Genomic DNA, 19147 nt, shown 5'->3' with positions numbered 1-19147 from the left:
AGACAAAACCACATAAATATATTTTCTATTATTTTGGATTGGATTGGATACAGGACTTTGTATTCAATCCAATACAAAATGAATGAGTTTGAATTTGAATTTCCCACACACGCGCCGACGTCATCATCATTTTCCCCAAAAGGACATATGTGGCACATGGCACATTTCCACAAAAGGTTAAAAACCTGATAGCATAGCAACTACAACTTTTTTTTTCTTTTTTTAGACAAAGAGGCCTTATTGCATGCAAAACTGAACTGTAAGCAGCTTGCAAAATAATTTTATGGCTGCTTACCAGCTCTGAGTGCTGCGACTTCAATATTCAATCTGTGTAACTGCAGTATCCAGTAGTGATATAGCAGCTCCCAGGCTGAATCACAGACTCATGGCAGTGCAGCTTCCAACATACTTCAAGGTTTTGGGTACCCAGTTGCTGCAATAGCTCTGCAATGAAACAAAAACTGGAGTAGCCGCCACCCCCCCCAAACAGTAAATATTGATTTCACTACAGGCTGCACGAAGATAAATATTTGTTTGTCTAGTAACAACGTTGCAAGCGGTCCAAAAATGTTAGTATTATGTGTCTGCCTTAAAGCCTTTCCTTTGCAATCATTTATAAAAACAACAATAAAATATACATGCCCACTAAGACTACTAATAAACATTGTTGCTTCATCAAAGCGACCATCTTGCTTTTTTGCATAGCATGAAGTTTTACCATTAGTGAAGCTGTCCTATAGTAAATTCCCTAAAGTAATTCAATATAAAGCTTAACCTTTTTTCTTTATGGGTACTTTTTGGGGAAAAAAAAAAAAATCAGGCTTTGGTTTTTCAGGAAGACAGGGCTTAGACATCATACGTGAACTTATCTGGCTTTTAACTTCAGGGTTCACCAACTTTATCCTGTTTCCAGTTCAATTGGGACAAAGTGGGATAAAAGTTTTATGACGTGTTGCATCTTCTGTTTGCTGAATAAGCATTCTGGAAATGTAAGTGCTGGCACAGCAGACTGTAATAACTGACGCATCCAGTTCAGACTACACCCATTTATATGATTTAGGTCATACCAATATTATATCCTATTGTGTGTAAATTCCCCCACCTATTAGATTGTAAGCTCTTTGGGGCAGGATCCTCTCTCCTCCTGTATCACTGTCTGTATTAGTCTGTCATTTGCAACCCCAATTTATGTACAGTGCTGCGTTGGCGCTAAATAAATAATAAATCCTGTTTATTAATAATAATAATTATATATCCATCATACTGAACAAAGTCAAACTGTCCCATTACATACAGTTGCCCCAACATTTGAGGGGCATTCAGAAGGCAGGGGTTGCCCCCAACTGTTACACTCCGCCCCCCGCAAATTATAACTAAACAATAAAATGTCATCCTTTTGTGCTTATTTTTTTCATTTTTCGAGATGCCGCAACTATTCCATTTTGGATTTATTGGTCATGCCCACATTCCTAATGTATTCAGCTGAAGCCAGATCATTCCACATTTGGTAATTTTTGTTTATTACCAGGCATAATTAATAAAGTGACCAGTGACTTAAACCACTAATGTAAAACCAACCATCAATTTACCGGTATTGTTTGATCAGTTTTTCCCAGAAGTACTGCCTAACCCATCGACATTACCCCCCCAGAGGTTTCTCCAGACTGACAGCTTCCCATTAAAATAATCTGTAAAGGATATGGATTTAGAAGATATGGAGTGTCAACCGATTACTTGCCCTAAACTACCCAAAAAGGAGGAAATTAATGTGTATACATGTAAGATATTTAAAGCGTACCTAGAAGCGAACCTCAGAATTTTATCTTTACATAAAAGGGCAGATAACCCTTTTTAAAGTAAAAATTTTGTTTGTAATAAAAAAAAAAAAAAAAAAAACATCCAGCACTGCCTCTTTTATGAATGGGAGTGCAGAGCCTCCCAGGATACCTACGTCACGCATCCCGGAAAGCTCTTGGCCGCTCCTTCTGTGCATGCCCGAGATGCCTTTTCATCAATAGGAAAAAAATGCTGATCTCAAGCATGCGCAGTGAGTTCGGAAAAGTTTTTTCCAAATCTCGCGCCTACACAGTGCAAGATCGGGTGTTGCAAGAAAATCTCGGGAAGAAGATGTCAGCACCCGGCACTCCCTCTGCGCTGGGCCGAAGAGAGATACCGGGACAAGGCATGACCTAAGAGTAGAATTCCGCCAAAGGACAGACTGATTTGCAGGATTGAAGGTAAGTGTGAAAAGTTTTTTTTGTTTTGGTTTTATTTCTGCTTTAAGTGCTTCAAATGTATAGCAAACCAGACAAAAAGAAGCAGTAAATTTACTATGATACCATAGCAAAATGCTAGGTAAAAAAAACTTTCCATAAAACCCATGAAACAAAATATAGAAACACCTTTGTTACCAGCAAACCTTAGGTTGCCCTACACATTGCTATTTTCAGGCAGCTTACACTTCCTACCGGTAGGTACATTATAATGTGATTGCCAAAAGTAAAGCCATAACTTGGCAGCCCATTTTGAAAGCAATAAAGGTAAGTGATATAAATGAACTAAAGGCAAATGTGCCCAAGGCCTAATGTGCATATAAACAAAGTACTATTTTCAATGCTCGAAGCAGCAGAATAAAAAAAATATCTTGCTGGAAATGATTAAAGAGAACCTGTTGCTTCGGAATACATGGCCAAGACGGCAGCTTTAAAAAAAGGACACAACTTTTCACAACAAATCTCTCAGAATAAAGACAAGTAAAGCACAGAACATTCTACTTCTTCGTATTAAGCCAAGGAGCTGACTTGCTTACAAACATTCTGCATTAATGCTAACAGGTTAACAAGACTACAGCACAAAACCCTGGATGGATGCAACAAACCAAATCACAGCAGTGTGAATAAACCACATTACAGAGAATATGCATGATGGGGGACTGTCTCCTTCAATTACACAGATGCCCAGATGAGAGTGAATTACAGTCTGGCTGAGCGAATTAGGAGAAAGCTCTGGCCTGTAGTTAATCATTCGGAAAGGCGTTTTGTCTGCACATTTTGGACTTCTGTGGGAAAAGGACTAAATAAGCACACGTTCCAGAGAAAGCCAAGCAAATCTTCGTAAAGACAGGGTCTATCCTGCATCAGGAAGTACAGTATAATAAAGTTAATTTGGCTAATCCCATCAGTCATTGTACAAAGAAAATGATACAAAAAAGGTCAAAATCATTAGATCTTATGTCATGACACGAATGAGGTCAATTAATTTCTTTTACAGAAAGTATCACAAAAAAGTCAACACTTACATTAGATTTTTTTAGCATTATACCGTGGACCCCTATTGGGAACAGAAACCAATATAAAGATGTTTGATGTCAAGGTATGACATCGTATTACAAATGGGTGCCATTAAAGGCCTAGAAGTGTATTTTATTTTTATGTAAGCAGCTGTTTCTGACTTGGTTCTAAAATATACAGCCTGTCTGGTTGGCATTCCAATTCACTGTCCTAAATATCTGCTAAATTACTGACCCGGAATGAGTACACAGCTCAGGTGTTAGGCTTATCACCACTAGCAGAGTTATTTGCTTGCTTGTTTTAGGTATGAGAATCTACTAAAACCAAAAGATCAGCATTTGTTAGAATGAATTCAGCAATTACAGCTCACATATCGCTCAGTATAGATCCACTTTAAAACTAGATCCAAAGTACTGCTACAACTGACTAAATATTTGGGGATGCCACTGCTGTGTTTCTAATGGAACCAAAGCCTAGTCTCTACAAAGATGGTGGACTCAATATATAGACAGTGCTCAACAAAGAATGGTAAATCAGTAATGGAGAAACCAGCATCTGAGGGGAGGCTGCTGGCAATACTGCTGTTTAGTCCTTGGCCCTCTGCCTGCCTTATTTTGGGAACAGCTTTAAAAGCTCAGGTCCTCTTTAAGGATGTAAATGCAGCATATTAATAAACATTTCACATAATGAAGACGGGCAATAACGTGTACTTGTGTTAGCATGTACCTGTAAGTACCAAAAGCAGTAAGAATAATATGCTAGCGTGTCCTTTTATTTCTTCATAAATTTATTGTGGGTCTCTCTGACCAGCGGCTTGCACACAAACACTTTGGCTGCATATTGGCCCCTACATAGCTATGTACAACAGGTTTAGCACCTAGCCAGCCTATGTGTATTTGCAGCAACTGAAGCTTACCTTGGCAATCACACCCCTGACTGCACTGTCCTATAATAGCAGCAACCAGTGTGGAGGAGCAGAAAGACACATAGTGAATAAGGTGTGGCTGGGATTACAGTGTATTAGGAACCCAGAGAGAAAAATGTTCACCACTTGTCTGCAACAGCTTGGAATATTGAAAGCAAAAAAGATATAAAACTGTATTTTCTCCAAAACTTCAACGGTTGCAGATTCTTCTGAAGCCTTAATGTCCATTATAATGTGGAGATAAAATAATTCCATTGCCTGTCAGCAGTATAATAACCCACCTTAAACACTCATTCAACTTTTCTCTTCTTGCAATTTATTGGGCACTAACAGGTCTAATGTCTAGAATTTAGCATACAAAGAACAATAATATAATTACTGATAATTCCTAGCAGATTGGAAACAAATTACATAAAAAACAAAACTGCAATCAAAGGTCAAAAAGATATCTACATTCACTGGAAGAGGCTTAATCAGCGCCACACACAGGTACTAAACACACCTCTCAGTGAGTGTAATGATCCTACAGAATATCAAGTGCAAAGTTACAAAGTATCAATATGAAGAAAAAAAAAAAACTTTCCAATGAAGGGGAAAGCCTGGCTGTGTATTACACTCACTGATAAAATGATTAAAGACCAATCTATGGAATAAAGGGATGGATGGTTGGCACAGCTGGGAATTGTCCAGCAGCTACAAAAATGCTGCAACTTTTAGGAGCCGCCCTGACTAATGCTGCAGTCTGAAAGGATGATGCAGCCAATAAGTGAACTACTATAAGCATTACAAAGCAAAGCTGCAACCAATGTGATGGGAGAAGTCGTTTGGGCTTATTTACCAGCCAGGACTCCAGTAACAATGAGAGCTTTTCACACAGCCACATAATCACACAAGGAAATTAGGTGGCTGCATGCAAATTACAATGCAAACATCTAAACACATTCATTCCAATAGGATGAATAGTGTAGGTGAAAGATACTTCCTGCAAATATACAACCCTGATAAACATATGCTAGAGAAATCTAATTTATGGAGGTGATGTGAAAGCAGCCAGAAGACAAAGGATCATGTGAAGTGCCAGACTGAGGAATACCTAATTGGGTGCATTGGGGATCACAGGGTATAAAGACAACACAGGAGATTGGGGAGGGGGACACCGAGCAGATAACTGGCAGGGATTCTAAGGTGTATATATGTATATATATATATATATATATATATATATATTTGTTTTTCACATATAGTCAAAGATCAATAACTTAGAACCATCCCACACAGATCATCCATTGTACACTTGATATGCACACATGATCCATTTATTATGCTTTGCTCCCTGGAGATGCTGAATATCACAAGTCACACAGGATGGCTACAGGAAGAGGCTGCACAGGGGACACAAAGGGCCCCAGACTAGGATAGTCCATACCAGCACCATACAGAGGAACAGACATGACACACATACAATGGAGAGATTGCCAAACAAGTCCACGTGTAATGTGTGTATGTATGTATGTATGTTGTGTTATGTGTGTTATCCCATAACACGCCCTGTACACACAGGGCTACCCCCTCCTCATCCCGTCTATATGAACATATGTTACACACACCCGCCGCTCGCCCCGTATCTCTCACCTTGCCGTCCCCAGACCCCGGGCTCTGCGCATCCCCTATCTCCGACATTATAGCAGCGAACTCCGCGGTACAGCCCCGGGGATAACAAACTCGGTGGGCGCGCCCCCGCCCTAGTGACTGATACAAAGATGAGGTAAGTGAGTCTATGAGCCCGCTATGACACTGGCAGCGCCGCCTCTCCTCAGCCCGGGCACCGTCCGCACTTCGTATTGTTAGGACCCCACAAGCAGCAACCACTCCGGAACACACGACCATTCCTATAATGGGCGGGGCTACAAAGACTGGCGTGGAAAAGTGAACCAGAGCGCGTCTATTGGTTGAACCGTATGAGGGGGCGTGGTCTGAACCTCGTGGCTGGGCGGGGCTTGCTTGAAAATCACTGATAAGATTCGGGTATTTTAGAATAGAGAGCTACTGGCACCTGCGGCAGGTGGACCACTGGGTGATGAGGAGGAGGGAGTGCGGGTTGCCATGGTGATATCACCGCGCTGCATGATGCGCTCCTGGCATGGTGATGCAATGTGTCCCTGGCTATTTCTTGTACAGTTACAGAAATATCCACACCCTTCTATATCAGTGACAAAAGACAATGAGAATACCACCATTCATCAGCCTGTACCAACCTCTGTGCCAGTTGTAATAGAATGATAAGAGTTTAAAGCGTACTAAACTCAGAAATGTCACTTTACATAAAGGGGTAGATAACCTTTTATGCAAGGTAAAATATGTTTTTTTTTCAGCAACAAGCTTTTTTAAAAAAAGGATGCAGCCTCGTCCCCTCATTCTCGATCGCCTAGGCCAGAGGTCAGCAAACTCCGGCCTTTAGGCCAGATACAGCCTAACGCCCTCTGGCCGATCCGACCTAATGCCGGTTTTAAGTTTAGTTCCTCTTTAAAGCACAACATTCACGATGACCAAAGTGCAGGGACAATAATGAAATTACTTTAAAAACAACAACTGGCACTGGAAAAAATTAGAAAGGATAGTGTGCAAGTAGACACCTAGGGCTCTATTTGAAAAATAGGGAATTAGACATTCCTTCAATTATTTACTAGTGGGAATCTCAATGGCATAATTGATTCCCACCAGGGAATGTTTGAGGGAATGTCAGATCCCCTGTTTTAGAAATAGAGCCCCTAAAGTCCATCACATCCTGCTGCACTGCATTATATGTGTGCATGTTTTGTGCAGGGTAATGTATTACATTAGGGCATCATATTTATTTTTAGGTTTGTATGCAGCATTTTTGGAATTAGAGGTGTACATAGGGAGGGGCAAAGTGTGCATGAGGGCCTGGGGCTGTCCTCAGCTAATAGGGGCCACAAATCAGTTTAGCAGGGAGCCCCAAGTCCTCAGCTAGCAGGGGCCCCAAATCAGTTCAGCAGGGAGCCCGAGTCCTCAGTTAACAGGGGCCCTGAATCAGTTCACCTGGGAGCCCCAAATCAGTTTTGCATAGGGGCCCAGGGTTGGCTACATCCGTCACTGTTTTCAAGCACACCCCAACACATTACAGTAGTGCATTGTGCTGCAACTGAAGTCCACCGAGAAGCTGCATTGGAGTGCTATTTACAGTACGTTGTATCACATTGCACTGCCCTTTGAGCTCATTCCATCTACAACACACACATTTTCATGCATTCAGGTAAATTCAATCATAACCCAGACAATGATTTTTTAGGGCATAGACAATAGATGCTATTTCTCTAACAGATTAGAATACCAAGGAAAAGCTGCAGGAGTGAGACTTTCACAGCATCAAGATCAATCAGTCCTAATATAACCAAAAAGTTGGATCAAAAAGCCATAACAGTAACTGCTAAGTACGTATTTTACTCATGTGGTCATTGTAATATGTTTTCATGATTAAAATATGTTTTAGAAGTTACTGTCATGACATTTTGATCCAACTTTTGGTTTTATTAAGAGTGATTGATCTTGAGGCCATGAAAGTCTGGCTTTTGCAGCTTTTCCTTGGCAAGGTCTTTACAGTTGTAAGGTGAGTCCAGGCACTGGAGATGGTGGGGGGACTTTTGGGAGGTCTTGAAGTGATCAGGCAGCTGTGAGTAATCAATAATACTACAAAGGAGAATGTAACCAAATAATGGCTGCTTTTGAGTTGCAATGTGTGTTTGCATTCCATTCTACCCTGTCTTTGTAGGTAAAGATATACATATGAATTCCAACTGTTGGATAGAATGAGAAGACCAACAGGACCAGTATTTCTGCAAAACGAACAACAAGATCCCCTGCCAGCTAGACTCCCCAGACGCCTTTCATGTTTGTGAGACCATGTGACTTGTACACCTGGAATGGTGCCAGGGCTTAGTAACCAATGGCAGGCCTGAGCACTGTCACGTTTTAGCAATACCAGGGGAGGTGCAAAGGAGTGCATGTTTATATAGAATTGCCATAAATTTCTGAAATTATATCATCCTCTGATGAACAGCACCCCTCAAAGTGGATGACGAGGGGAAGTACCCTGTGTGACTTTATTGATAACAGACTGCATATCTCTATCATAAGGGTATGACCACTGCCCGTCGGTGTGCTCTTCTCATTTTTTGCCCAATCACTGGCTGGATGTTAGGCCTAATTTCAGATAAGTGCAGTAAGTTGCAGTAGTTCACTGCCAACCACTTCTATTCAATGGGAACCATTTTGTGCACACTTTTGCATTTGCATTGTGGTGCGGTTCCTGGAAGCAACATTGTTGCTTTTCCACCTCTAGAAGCAAAAGTGCACAGTAAACACAAGGTCATAGCATGCAAACTCATTGACCTGCAGTGCAGTTTGCCACTCCTGGGTGTATAGCAGCAGTATGCTACGTACCTGGGACCATATTACCATGCATTTTCATACTAGACATCTAAAACAGGTCTTTGGACTGGTGGAGGGTTCAGGCTTAGGTCATCTATCTCTCACGGATACCTGGATTACAAGCACGTTTGAACAAAATTATAAATCCTTTCAAAGGTAAACCAGGTCACGTATATGTATTTTACCTGTGTGTTGAATTGTTTGCATACAGTTACCCATCAAATCTAAACTTTACAGTAGAATAAAACTCCATTTACTAACATTTTCTGAAAGGCAGACTATTTTATGAAAGTGGAGGCTATGAGGTCTCTTCTGTTAAACTGCTTTCTGTCTCACACTGAGCCATCTCTATGCAGTTCAGTACAATATTTTACACCAGAATACAGTAGCTCCAGTGTGCATAGTGCACAGTGTTCTCCCCAGCCCCTTTTAGCCGGGCGTACCACCCGGCGCTTTTCAGAAACCACCCGGCTGTTTTTTGGGTGGTTACTAAAGAGTTGGGTCAAAATACAGGGGCTGCCACCCACCTACATTTTCTTCCCACCCGGCTCAAACAAAATTCTAGGTAGAGCACTGGTGCAGGAGTTACATCAGCCTGATCTGGCCAACAAAGATGACTTAAATCCAGTAGAAGACCTAGCAAAATTGTCAGTGGTAGCGATGATGCAACAAACGACATCATAGCTGTCACAGTACTAGAGGTGGGCTCTTTGCCGGGTAAGACAGCAATAATGTGCAATCATTCTGTTCATACTTGCACATTATGGCAAAACCCAAGCATTGACAGCAGAGTTTAATTCTGTTTGAAGATTTAAATCACCATCTCATTCTACTACAAATGGACTGTGCATGCTGACCAAGAGATACTATGGCTACTAAGCAAACTGATAACGGGAAAACGATAAATAAATAATAGTATGTTTCTTTTGCTGACACATAATACTGTATTAGTCATGTGACCTACAAAGTGTGGAGCTAGATGCGGACTGCCACTGTAGCATGAAATTACATACCTTTGTATGTTTCTGGGAACATGATACTGTAGCGGCTACAGTGATGCAGTCCCTTTGTGTTTGTAAGGACATTCATGCAGGACAGGTAACCAAAGGAAGCTACCATATAAACTGTACATAATACCAAAGATTGTGGAAGCTGTTATCACTGGTGTATACAGAATGAAACAAAAGCATTATGTTTTCTAGTTAACATGATAAAAAAAGCTAACTGGTAAGTAATATTCCATTTTCTTACAAAAATCAATGCATACATGTGTTTGCAGATAAGCTTTAGTAGGAATCAGTGGTATCTCCTAAAGAGATTAGAGAAAGTGAGTTAAGCAGACTTTGTCTAATGGAAATCCTGCTCCATCAGAGTAAAGGTTTCCATTAGCTGTTTACTTCTGATCATTAAATATACAGTAAAAAGCAAAGAATAGTATGTAATATAATTAGATTTATCCATTATCAGGAAAACTGAGCATTAGGACAGTAAGACACTCAGACAGTAAGGTAGAAAGAAGCATGCACATACACATAATAAAATGTAAATGTAAATGTATTTCTGCTTCTTTCTGTAAAACACAATACTGAGGAGTCATTTTATACCACAGTGTTTCTCAAAGTATAGATTACGGTTCCCTTTACTTTTGGTTGCCACTTGATCTCTCTGCTGTGTACAATGTTGTAAGTGGGGGTGCTATCTTAGGGCTGGGTGCTCGGGACACTCTGTACCTCTGCAGAGTTGTACAATGCAGCGCTAAAGTGTAGGTCCAGGAAGTGTAGAGTGGCTTTTCTTGGACACTGGAGGTTTTCTGTTCCAGTAGGGAATGGAGGCTGGAGGAGGTGAGCAATGATGGGACATGCTAACTGTAACTGTGGTGCCCAACATACACAGTCATTTATTTATGAACTTTGTGTTTCCTATTCCTCACCACCTCTTTCCTTACTTTGCAATGTGCATTCCTTGTTCTTCACCATCTATTTCTCCCCACCTTTTTCTATTCTCTGCAACTTACATTCCATATTCCTCACAGCCTCTTTCTGTATTTTCTATTGTGCATTCCATATTCTACTCTGCCTCCTTCCATGCCTTGAGCAGTGTGTTCCATATCCCTCATCACCTTCTTCTGTATTCTGCACTGCACGTTTTCTGCTCCTCCCCACCTCATTTTGTGCTCTGCAATGTCAGTTTCCTATTTCTCACTACTTTATATTATTCTGCATTGTGCATTCCATATTCCACTCTACCTTTTTCCATGCTCCTTTCTGTGAGTTCCCTGTTCTTCAGTCTTCTGTACTCCGTTCTGTGTGTTTCCTATTCCTTATCTCTTCACTTTGCTAATAGACATCCCTCCATGACTGCTTCACCTTCTTAGTGACCACACAGCACTCTCCTAACTTTTCCACTGTTGTCAAGCATCCCTACGAACCCATCTCCTTCTGGCACACATCGGTCTCTAGCAGCCTATTGTACAAACCTCTGGATGAGTCAGGGGCCACAGTTAAGGCCCTCTATATTTCAGTTGTCCACCATTGCTCTAGCATATTTAAAATGTTGTCTGTTTTCCTATATAATATATTTTAACAATAATCTATGCGCCTGTTAAAGAGGTTTCCCTGCCATTCCTGTTCTTTCCAAAGGGACCTAGACAGGAAGTGATCAGAAATCTCCCCACTTCAGGAGACAATTAGCAAAAGAATTCCAAATGAGGTTCAGAACCATTTGCCTCCATTGGATATTGTGTTTTATTGTTTTTTGTGTCCACATTAAAAAAAGGTCTGTTCATGGACAGTCTCATAGTATGTTTAGCTATACAACAATGTTTTTTTTTTATCTCCACAGTGTTTTGAATATTTTTTTATTATACATTCCTTGCTCCACAAACTTTGTTTGTAGTCAGGCACTAACATCTTCAATTATGTTTTGAATAAATAAAGATGCATCCTTTACCTAAAAAGTACAGTATTTGCAATTGTGTTTTGACCGGAACACTTCCAGATGTAAAACTACGTAGTTTTAAAAAACTTGATTTACATACAACATTCACCAGAAGAGGAAATGAAAGTGCTCTGTAATAGCTTTCTTCTGCTGGGGGATGTGAAGCAGACGAAAAAAAGGAGTGTACCAATAGTAAATGCCCTGTCTCAGTCATATAAATTGTGTGCTTTTAGGCTTATTTTGAAAGAATGGTCACCGCTTATGAATTTAACACAGGAGCTGTCCGTCAGTACCACCCCAATACAAAGGGTAATTCCACAAAAAGTATAGAAATACTAGAATATACAATGTAATAAATATCTGATTGAATAAAAATGGTTTAGAATAATATTAATCACATAAGTACACACAAATATTGTCATTAACTTTGGACCCAATATGTAAAAAATGGGCTAAAGTAAAAAAAAAAAAGCTGACCACTGTGACCTTTGATTTTTTTTTTTTAAAACAACCACTAAAAAAATAGAGATGGATTCTGACTTATCACTATAGGCAGCAAGAAAGTTCCTCTTCCTTTAGCTTATTGGCAATACAAAAGTATGTGGCTTAAATCAATTTTAGAGGTATATAAATGCAATAAAATGCCAGTGGCAGTGCAAGGTTGGTCCTGCAAATACTTTCTGATATCTTCATAAATATCATGGGAGCTCCACTAGCATTAAAACCAAAGTTCAGTCTATATATATATTTATGTTATAATACTAATCCAACAGATAGCAAATCACACCCTCCTGGAATAACAAAAATTGTGTTATAATAAGGTTTTTTTGTGGCTGTATGGTGCCCTGTAAATCCACCAGTGCTCAACCCAGAAATTTTTTTAAGCCGCGTGGGAAGAAATTGTAGGTGGGTGGCAGTCCTGTATTGTGACCAAACTCTTTAGTAACCACCCAAAAACAGCCGGGTGGGTGCTGAAAAGTGCCGGGTGGTGCACCCAGCTAAAAGGGCCTGGGGAGAACCCTGTCCACATTTGCATTATCTGCCCCCCATTTCTGTTGCTGTCATAATGAACCATGCCTCCTAGGATGAAAACTGGAAATATCCCAGATCCTCTTTTAAGACTACACTTCAAGCAATGAATTAAATTGCTCACAAAATTTGGGTACCCCAGGAGCTTTTCCTATATTATGCATGTTTGCACATACTGGTGCACTAACCTTGTAACCCAATAATGCTATAGTATTGATCTCCTTCATCACTCCATTTTCCAGAACTTTTATCTTTTTCCTTGACTGTCTTGATTGACAAGGCTGGGTTGATATAATAGATCACTAAATGGTCTCAAGTACATTTAGGTAAAAGTCAGAAAAAAAAAACTCGAAGGCAGGGAAAGCGTTTATGACAGAAGAGACATACAAAGTCTCATGTTATAAACTTGCTGTCAATGTTTTACCTATGATCTCACCTGTGGTTTTTATTTTAGTTCCCAGATTATGGAATGTTATTGTTGCTACCAAGTTGGCACATTTTGTGGGAAAGTAACAATAGCTTTATGGTGTCTTACATTATAAACAACTCTTACTTTTACCATGTGGTAAAAAAACATTCAGCTGACAACACTATAAATGATGCACGAGTTCTGAATCTTTACAGTGTATTTAAACATTTTGGAGCAGACCACCAGCAGAATAGGGCTCAGTGGACCCTGGGGCTCTGCCAAAAGATTTAAAATGATTTAAAAAAATGATATATATATATATATATATATATATATATATATATTATAGAATAAGATATATATATCTTTCAATGGGTTATTTACAATAGGGGATATGTTTTCTGCTTGTTTTTTTTTTTTTCTATGAATAATGGTCATTTAAAATTTCATATGCAGTGCAGGCCTCACCTTTGTTGTTAAGAATGAAATGTAAAGCTGTAATTTCTCCAAAACAAAGCTAATAATTATTATTGCCCATGATTTGTATTTTTGTTATAACCTTTTTCAGACACAGTAAACAAAAGTCCAACTCCACCCAAAGTCATTCAATATGCTAATAAAAAGAATAGGAAGGAATATGAACAATAGGAAGTTTGCCCTTCCTTATCTGTAGAACAATTTGGTCTCTTGTGTCTTCCAATTCTTTTCAAGGTGATAGATATAAAACAGTTAATTGATGGATTTATTTTTGTTATTCCCCTAGTTACACTATATATATAATGTTCTATCCTGCAGGCTTAAAGAGACAATCTACCTGTGTCTTATTATGACTTTAATAAAAATAGAACCGTTGTTTACTTATATGGGTGTGCAGAGCACCGGCTGTTTGTTCAATCCTTTGTAAGCTCATTAAGTTATTATCTTTCTGTTTGCATGATACTTGATTATACTCTGCCTGCAGACCATAGTATGTATTTATTCTGGGACATTCTCTTTAGTAAACTCATAGAGTTGGAGGTTATTGCACTAGCATGCCTGTGAAAACTGCATGAGTGGGGGAGGGAGAATGCATCTGCTAACTCTTCTATTCACAGCACAATTTTTCCCATTGGTAATCAATGTGAGAAAATGTTAAGTGAATGGATTAGTGCCCTCATGGTAGACAAAGGCAGTGAATACAGAACTGGTCTATTGCTGCTAGATTTATTAGGATTTTTTTTTTTAATTCTTGAACAACTAATACTATAAAGAAGAAACAGACAATTATTATGAAAAGGATGGCTACATAGATCTATTACCTTTGGGTAAGGCAGAACCTTTAAAAAAAAATCATAAATAAAAAAGAACAGCATGCCAATGTTTATCTATATAATACAGTGGGGATAAAGAACCTAAATACTGAGCTATGAGTAAGATTGCTATAGGCTCAAAAACCTAAAAGATATTTAAAAAAAATACAGTGAGATACCCCTTTGTCTAAACCTACATGTGAAGAAAAACTTCATAAACATTTTTTTTTGCAAAACAACTATTGAAATATTGAATACTTTCCACAGGACCTACTCTGTTCAGAACTATGAAACTCAAAATCTAGCTAGTTTGACATAAGTATATGTTTCCCACTACACAGCATAAAGAGTGTAGGAATCAGTATATTCAATGTACAACACATTGTACAAAATGCAATGGTCAAGAAAAAAAAGCCATGGGTTCAGTGTTCAGAAGGGCTGAAAATGTCTTAATATTCGTGATCAGCAGGAGTTTGAGTGTTATGGCACTGTTGTTAGTGTTGGGGGAGAAGGCATTTGAGTTAAGAGATTAGAGAAATTAGAGTTATTGGCAGTGGGTGGTGGGGGTAACCCATTGGTGTCAGTAGTTGGGATATTAGGATAATAAGAAATTTATATAAATTGGGGGGGGGGGTTGGTGTCGGTGTGCATGTAATAAAATATTAGTCTCAATGGAAGGTAGAGAGTAATGAGAACTGATGTCAGAAAGTGGAAAAGTAGATTAAAGTCCTGATGGGCAAGAAGATAATGCTCTGGGTGCCGCAAATAATAAATTAGTGCTTGTGGCTAAAGGCAGATAATTGGTGCCAAGTGGGAAGGAAAAGAACCAGATGAGTAACTCCTGTATACTGCCCATGTCTGTGTCATGAGGATGGTACCATACATTACACAACACCATGAACTGGGATAGCTGGGTCCCAAGTCCCAGCAATGTGTCAATTGGCTGCCTGACCAGGTCTTTTGGGTAGTTTGTAATCTGCTGTAAAGCATAAACTCCATACCATCAAGGATTCCCACTACAGGCAGGAGTTATGGCTGCTGAAGTTATTGGGGTGGGACAGCAGGAGAGTATATATGGCTTTTGTGGTGGAGAGGCTGTTTATTGGGGTAGTGAAAACGTTATATATGGCTGCTCTAGGTGAGTAGGAAATATATATGTGTCTACTGTAAAATGTGGGAACTTCCGAATTCAAATAATATCACATTGTTGCGTTGTTTGTGAAGATTTGTCCAGGTGTGATGCATGCTATATTTTTTTTATGCACACAGAGATCTTTTATTCCCAACAAATGGAAGCTAATGTAAATTTCAACCTTGTTTTTGAACCATTGGGATTAAACAGAAAGAAGCAAGACTTCATAGGGATCTCTGCCAAGACATGCACATTACTCTGTTCCCAGGACAATAGATTCATTAAACTTTGATGAAGAATATAACATCAGTAAATGCTCTAACAATCAATGAGAGGAAGACATGAGAGAGTCAATTTTTATGCATGGTGGCCACTTCAAAATGAGAACTTTAATTCTATGAAGGACATTATAATGTATCCTGTTCTAATTTTCTTTTTATGTTTGTTCTCACAGTGCAGTCGATGAAACCCTTTTGCAAGTTTTAAAGATAACTACAGTTAGAAATAAATCAATCTCATATATAACCCCTCCCCCCCCCCCCCCCCCCCCCTTCCAGCTCTTAATACAGACTTCTGACCATACATTTATATAGCATCTCCCTGTTCTTTTCTGCACATGGCTGTCTTCATTATCCATATCCAAACAGAACAATGGCATGGTGTCTCCTGTACCAAGAACTGCTGCTCACAAACTGAACTAAATAGCTCTAGTCATTTTATTAACTATAGTGGTTAGCTTGCCATAAACAACAACCAGTGGTTGGGCATCAAACCCACATATGCAGCTTAATACATATAGCTATGTGAATAATATTTTTTTTATTTCAATAACTTTTTATTTAAGAAAAATAAAAGTGACAAAGGGAATATACGTAGGTAACAAACACAGGTGAAATATTACCATCTCTTTTACAGTATAACTCAAAGAGACTTACCAAATAACATTATGATACCAAACAGCTCATACATAAGAGAGACCTTGTGTCCCCACATATCCTGTTTAACAAAGAAAGGGGAAAAGAATAAGGGATGGGAATGGAGGGGGCAAGGGGAGGGAATCCACATCAGGAAGGGATCGATGTTGAGGAGCAGTGATTGATCCACATGTACTTCCAGGTAAGTTCAAAAGCATGCATTGTACCTTTAAGGTTGCAGGTGAGCTTGTCATTTACCATTACCCAATTTATTTTTGCTGTTACTGGAGCAAATGAGATAAATGGTGATTTCCAAGCCCTTTTCAGAGCAATCCTGGCCACCAGCAGTATGTAATTACAGAATTTCTTTGTGTATTTCAGCAAGGGCATATAAATCTGCTCAGGAGAGCACTCTCCAGACTGGGAGATAAGGGGATTTGTATCACCTGGGACAAAAGGTCAAACAAGTACTCCTGCATAACCGGGCAAGACCACCACATATGCTCCATGTCTTCCATGCCCCCACAGCCCCTGAATACAGGTACCAGTGTAACAAGACATTGTAAATCAAGTCAATCAGAATTACATTAAGAGATACTTTAGATATGTTATGGGCCACCTTGGTCCACTCCTCCAACCCCCATGATTGATGCAAATCCCTTTCCCAAGTCTTTATATATGGGAGAATTGAGGAGGGATCTGACAATGCAGAGTTGAGAATTGAAATCTGCCCGGCAGAATCAGCCAGAGATTTACACATACTTTCAAACTGAGTTTTACAATAGGGAGGGTTACCCTGAGAGATTTTGGAACTTATAAATGATTGAAGCTGAGTGTAACAAAAATATTCAGAAGGGGGCATGTCCTTTTTTTGAACTAGGTAGTTAAAGCTCAATATTTTAATTCCAGAAATTAGGTCTCCAAACCTAAAGAAGCCGTGGCTGCTCCACCAATCATATTGATGGGGTGGCATTCCCAGTTACAACTCAGGGTTCCTACCAGTACGAAGCAAGGGGCGTATAGGTCGGATCATGCCCAGATGGTGTTTCAGTCTGTCTCACACCGATATGGAATACTAAAGGGAAGGGCAGGTGATCTTAGGTTGCAGGCGGGAGGGGATCCACATAAAACAGGCCATCGTAGACTTCGTATTGGGCTAGGCCTCTATGTCTACCCATTGAGGCATATTGAATAACAACAGAGTATGAGAAGGTTGTGCGACCTGGTCGGCTCTGTGATAATGTTCAAAGTTAGGAACTCCCAGACCTTCCTGTGCCTTAAGCTGCATACACACTTGCAATTTTTGTCGTTGGAAAGGATCTTTCACGATCCTTTCCAACGACAAGGGACTGCACGATGCATGAACGGTGCTGTACATACAGCACCGTTCATGCTCTATGGAGAGGGGAGGGGGAGAGCGACGGAGCGGCACCCTGCTGCGCGCTCTCCCCCTTCCCTTTCATTAGGATCGGTCGTCGTCCATCGTCCGTGGATCCGGCAGGTCAGTCGTTCGGACGATGGACGACACCGACTGTACACACGGCAGATTTTCGCCCGATATTTGGCCGATGCCGATTATCGGGCGATAAAAATCTGCCGTGTGTACGTAGCTTTAGGATTGAGCTCCCCTTGTGACCCCAAATAAACTCCAAAACTTTGGTTTGGAAATATTATCTTTTGATTATGATCCTTTTTGTATTACCAATGTTTTCTATGTATTTTTGTATATTTTTCTGAACCTTGCTAAAATGAAAATAAAGATGTAACAAAACAAATCTGTTCCATGAGCCCTGCCTGACAACACATCCAGGTCCTACACCACCTCAGCCAGGCTGTTGGGTTTGGAACACACACAACCTACTGATGAACAGTGGAGGGGCTGTACTTGTATTTATATCTTCAGTCATTGTTTTTTCAGTATCCACCTTGTGTTTAAAGCGTATGTCAGCTTAAAGTGTTTTTTCTTAGTGTTGGAAAGAGTAAAGAAAGGTTACAAACCCAGTCTGTGCACCTTACATTTTGTCTGTTGAAACCACTGTAGGCAAGACAGAAAATGAGGGTAAATCTTTCTAATAGAGCCATAGATAAGAGTAAAATATGGGTGGTAGTTCTTATTCTTACTCTCTCTATTCTACAAAAACATTTGGCTACTTATACACCTCAAGAAATTGATGACTACTGACAGTCCACTGACTGATCTATGCATGCCCTATGGAGCCACTTTCCCCCAGCTTTATTTCAGAACATTAAACATGTCAATATATCCAACAACTATGATGACTGCAAAATCCAAAGGATGCCCATAAGGTTACCAAGCGGGGCAAGGTAATAGAAGGTGCAATATTCTCCAATTTCTCCTTTTTTCTGTTCCTGTAGCTCTCATATGGAGTCTTGTCAGATCTACTATCATTTAAATGTAGCATCTACCTGAAAATGGAAATAAAGCCTTTGGGTGCATACAGGGACTACAAACCATTGTTTAATATATTAGTGTTTCATCAAGACTTTGTTGTTGTGTACCAGTTCACCCAATCCCCTATTGTTGATGTTTTGTTGATTTTGGAACACAGATGGTTGCAGGGCTGGCACACCCTCCATTATCACCTTTTTCATACAAACAGATAGATAGTAATGAATACAGTACTAAATTGTTCCTTATCATACAAAAATAACAGCATTGTAAGTCTGAATGTGATCGGTGATGGTGCCACAGCCTAAAGCTACGTACACACGGCAGATTTTTATCGCCCGATAATCGGCATCGGCCAATTAT

At 39.8% G+C, this 19147-nt stretch overlaps 1 protein-coding gene across 4 annotated transcripts in view; it reads right to left on the bottom strand.

Moving 5' to 3' along the window:
- Window positions 1-19147, bottom strand: part of TRIM36 (tripartite motif containing 36) — a 46101-nt gene that overhangs the window by 22075 nt on the left and 4879 nt on the right. For 2 of the 4 annotated variants that reach the window (XM_072416073.1, XM_072416074.1), the window contains exon 1: window positions 5848-6103. The exons of 1 other annotated variant lie outside the window; for it this stretch is intronic. In XM_072416073.1, coding sequence (XP_072272174.1) covers window positions 5848-6102 — 255 coding nt within the window. In that variant the 5' untranslated portion in view covers window position 6103. Of the gene's footprint in view, window positions 1-295; window positions 680-5847; window positions 6104-19147 lie in introns of those variants that run through there. One more of the 4 variants, XM_072416076.1, reaches the window with a different exon arrangement.

The sequence above is a fragment of the Pyxicephalus adspersus genome, chromosome 6 (assembly GCF_032062135.1).
Source record: "Pyxicephalus adspersus chromosome 6, UCB_Pads_2.0, whole genome shotgun sequence".
Lineage (NCBI taxonomy): Eukaryota > Metazoa > Chordata > Amphibia > Anura > Pyxicephalidae > Pyxicephalus > Pyxicephalus adspersus.
The sequence above is the reverse complement of the archived record's forward strand: the minus strand, read 5'-3'. Positions and strand labels throughout refer to the sequence as shown.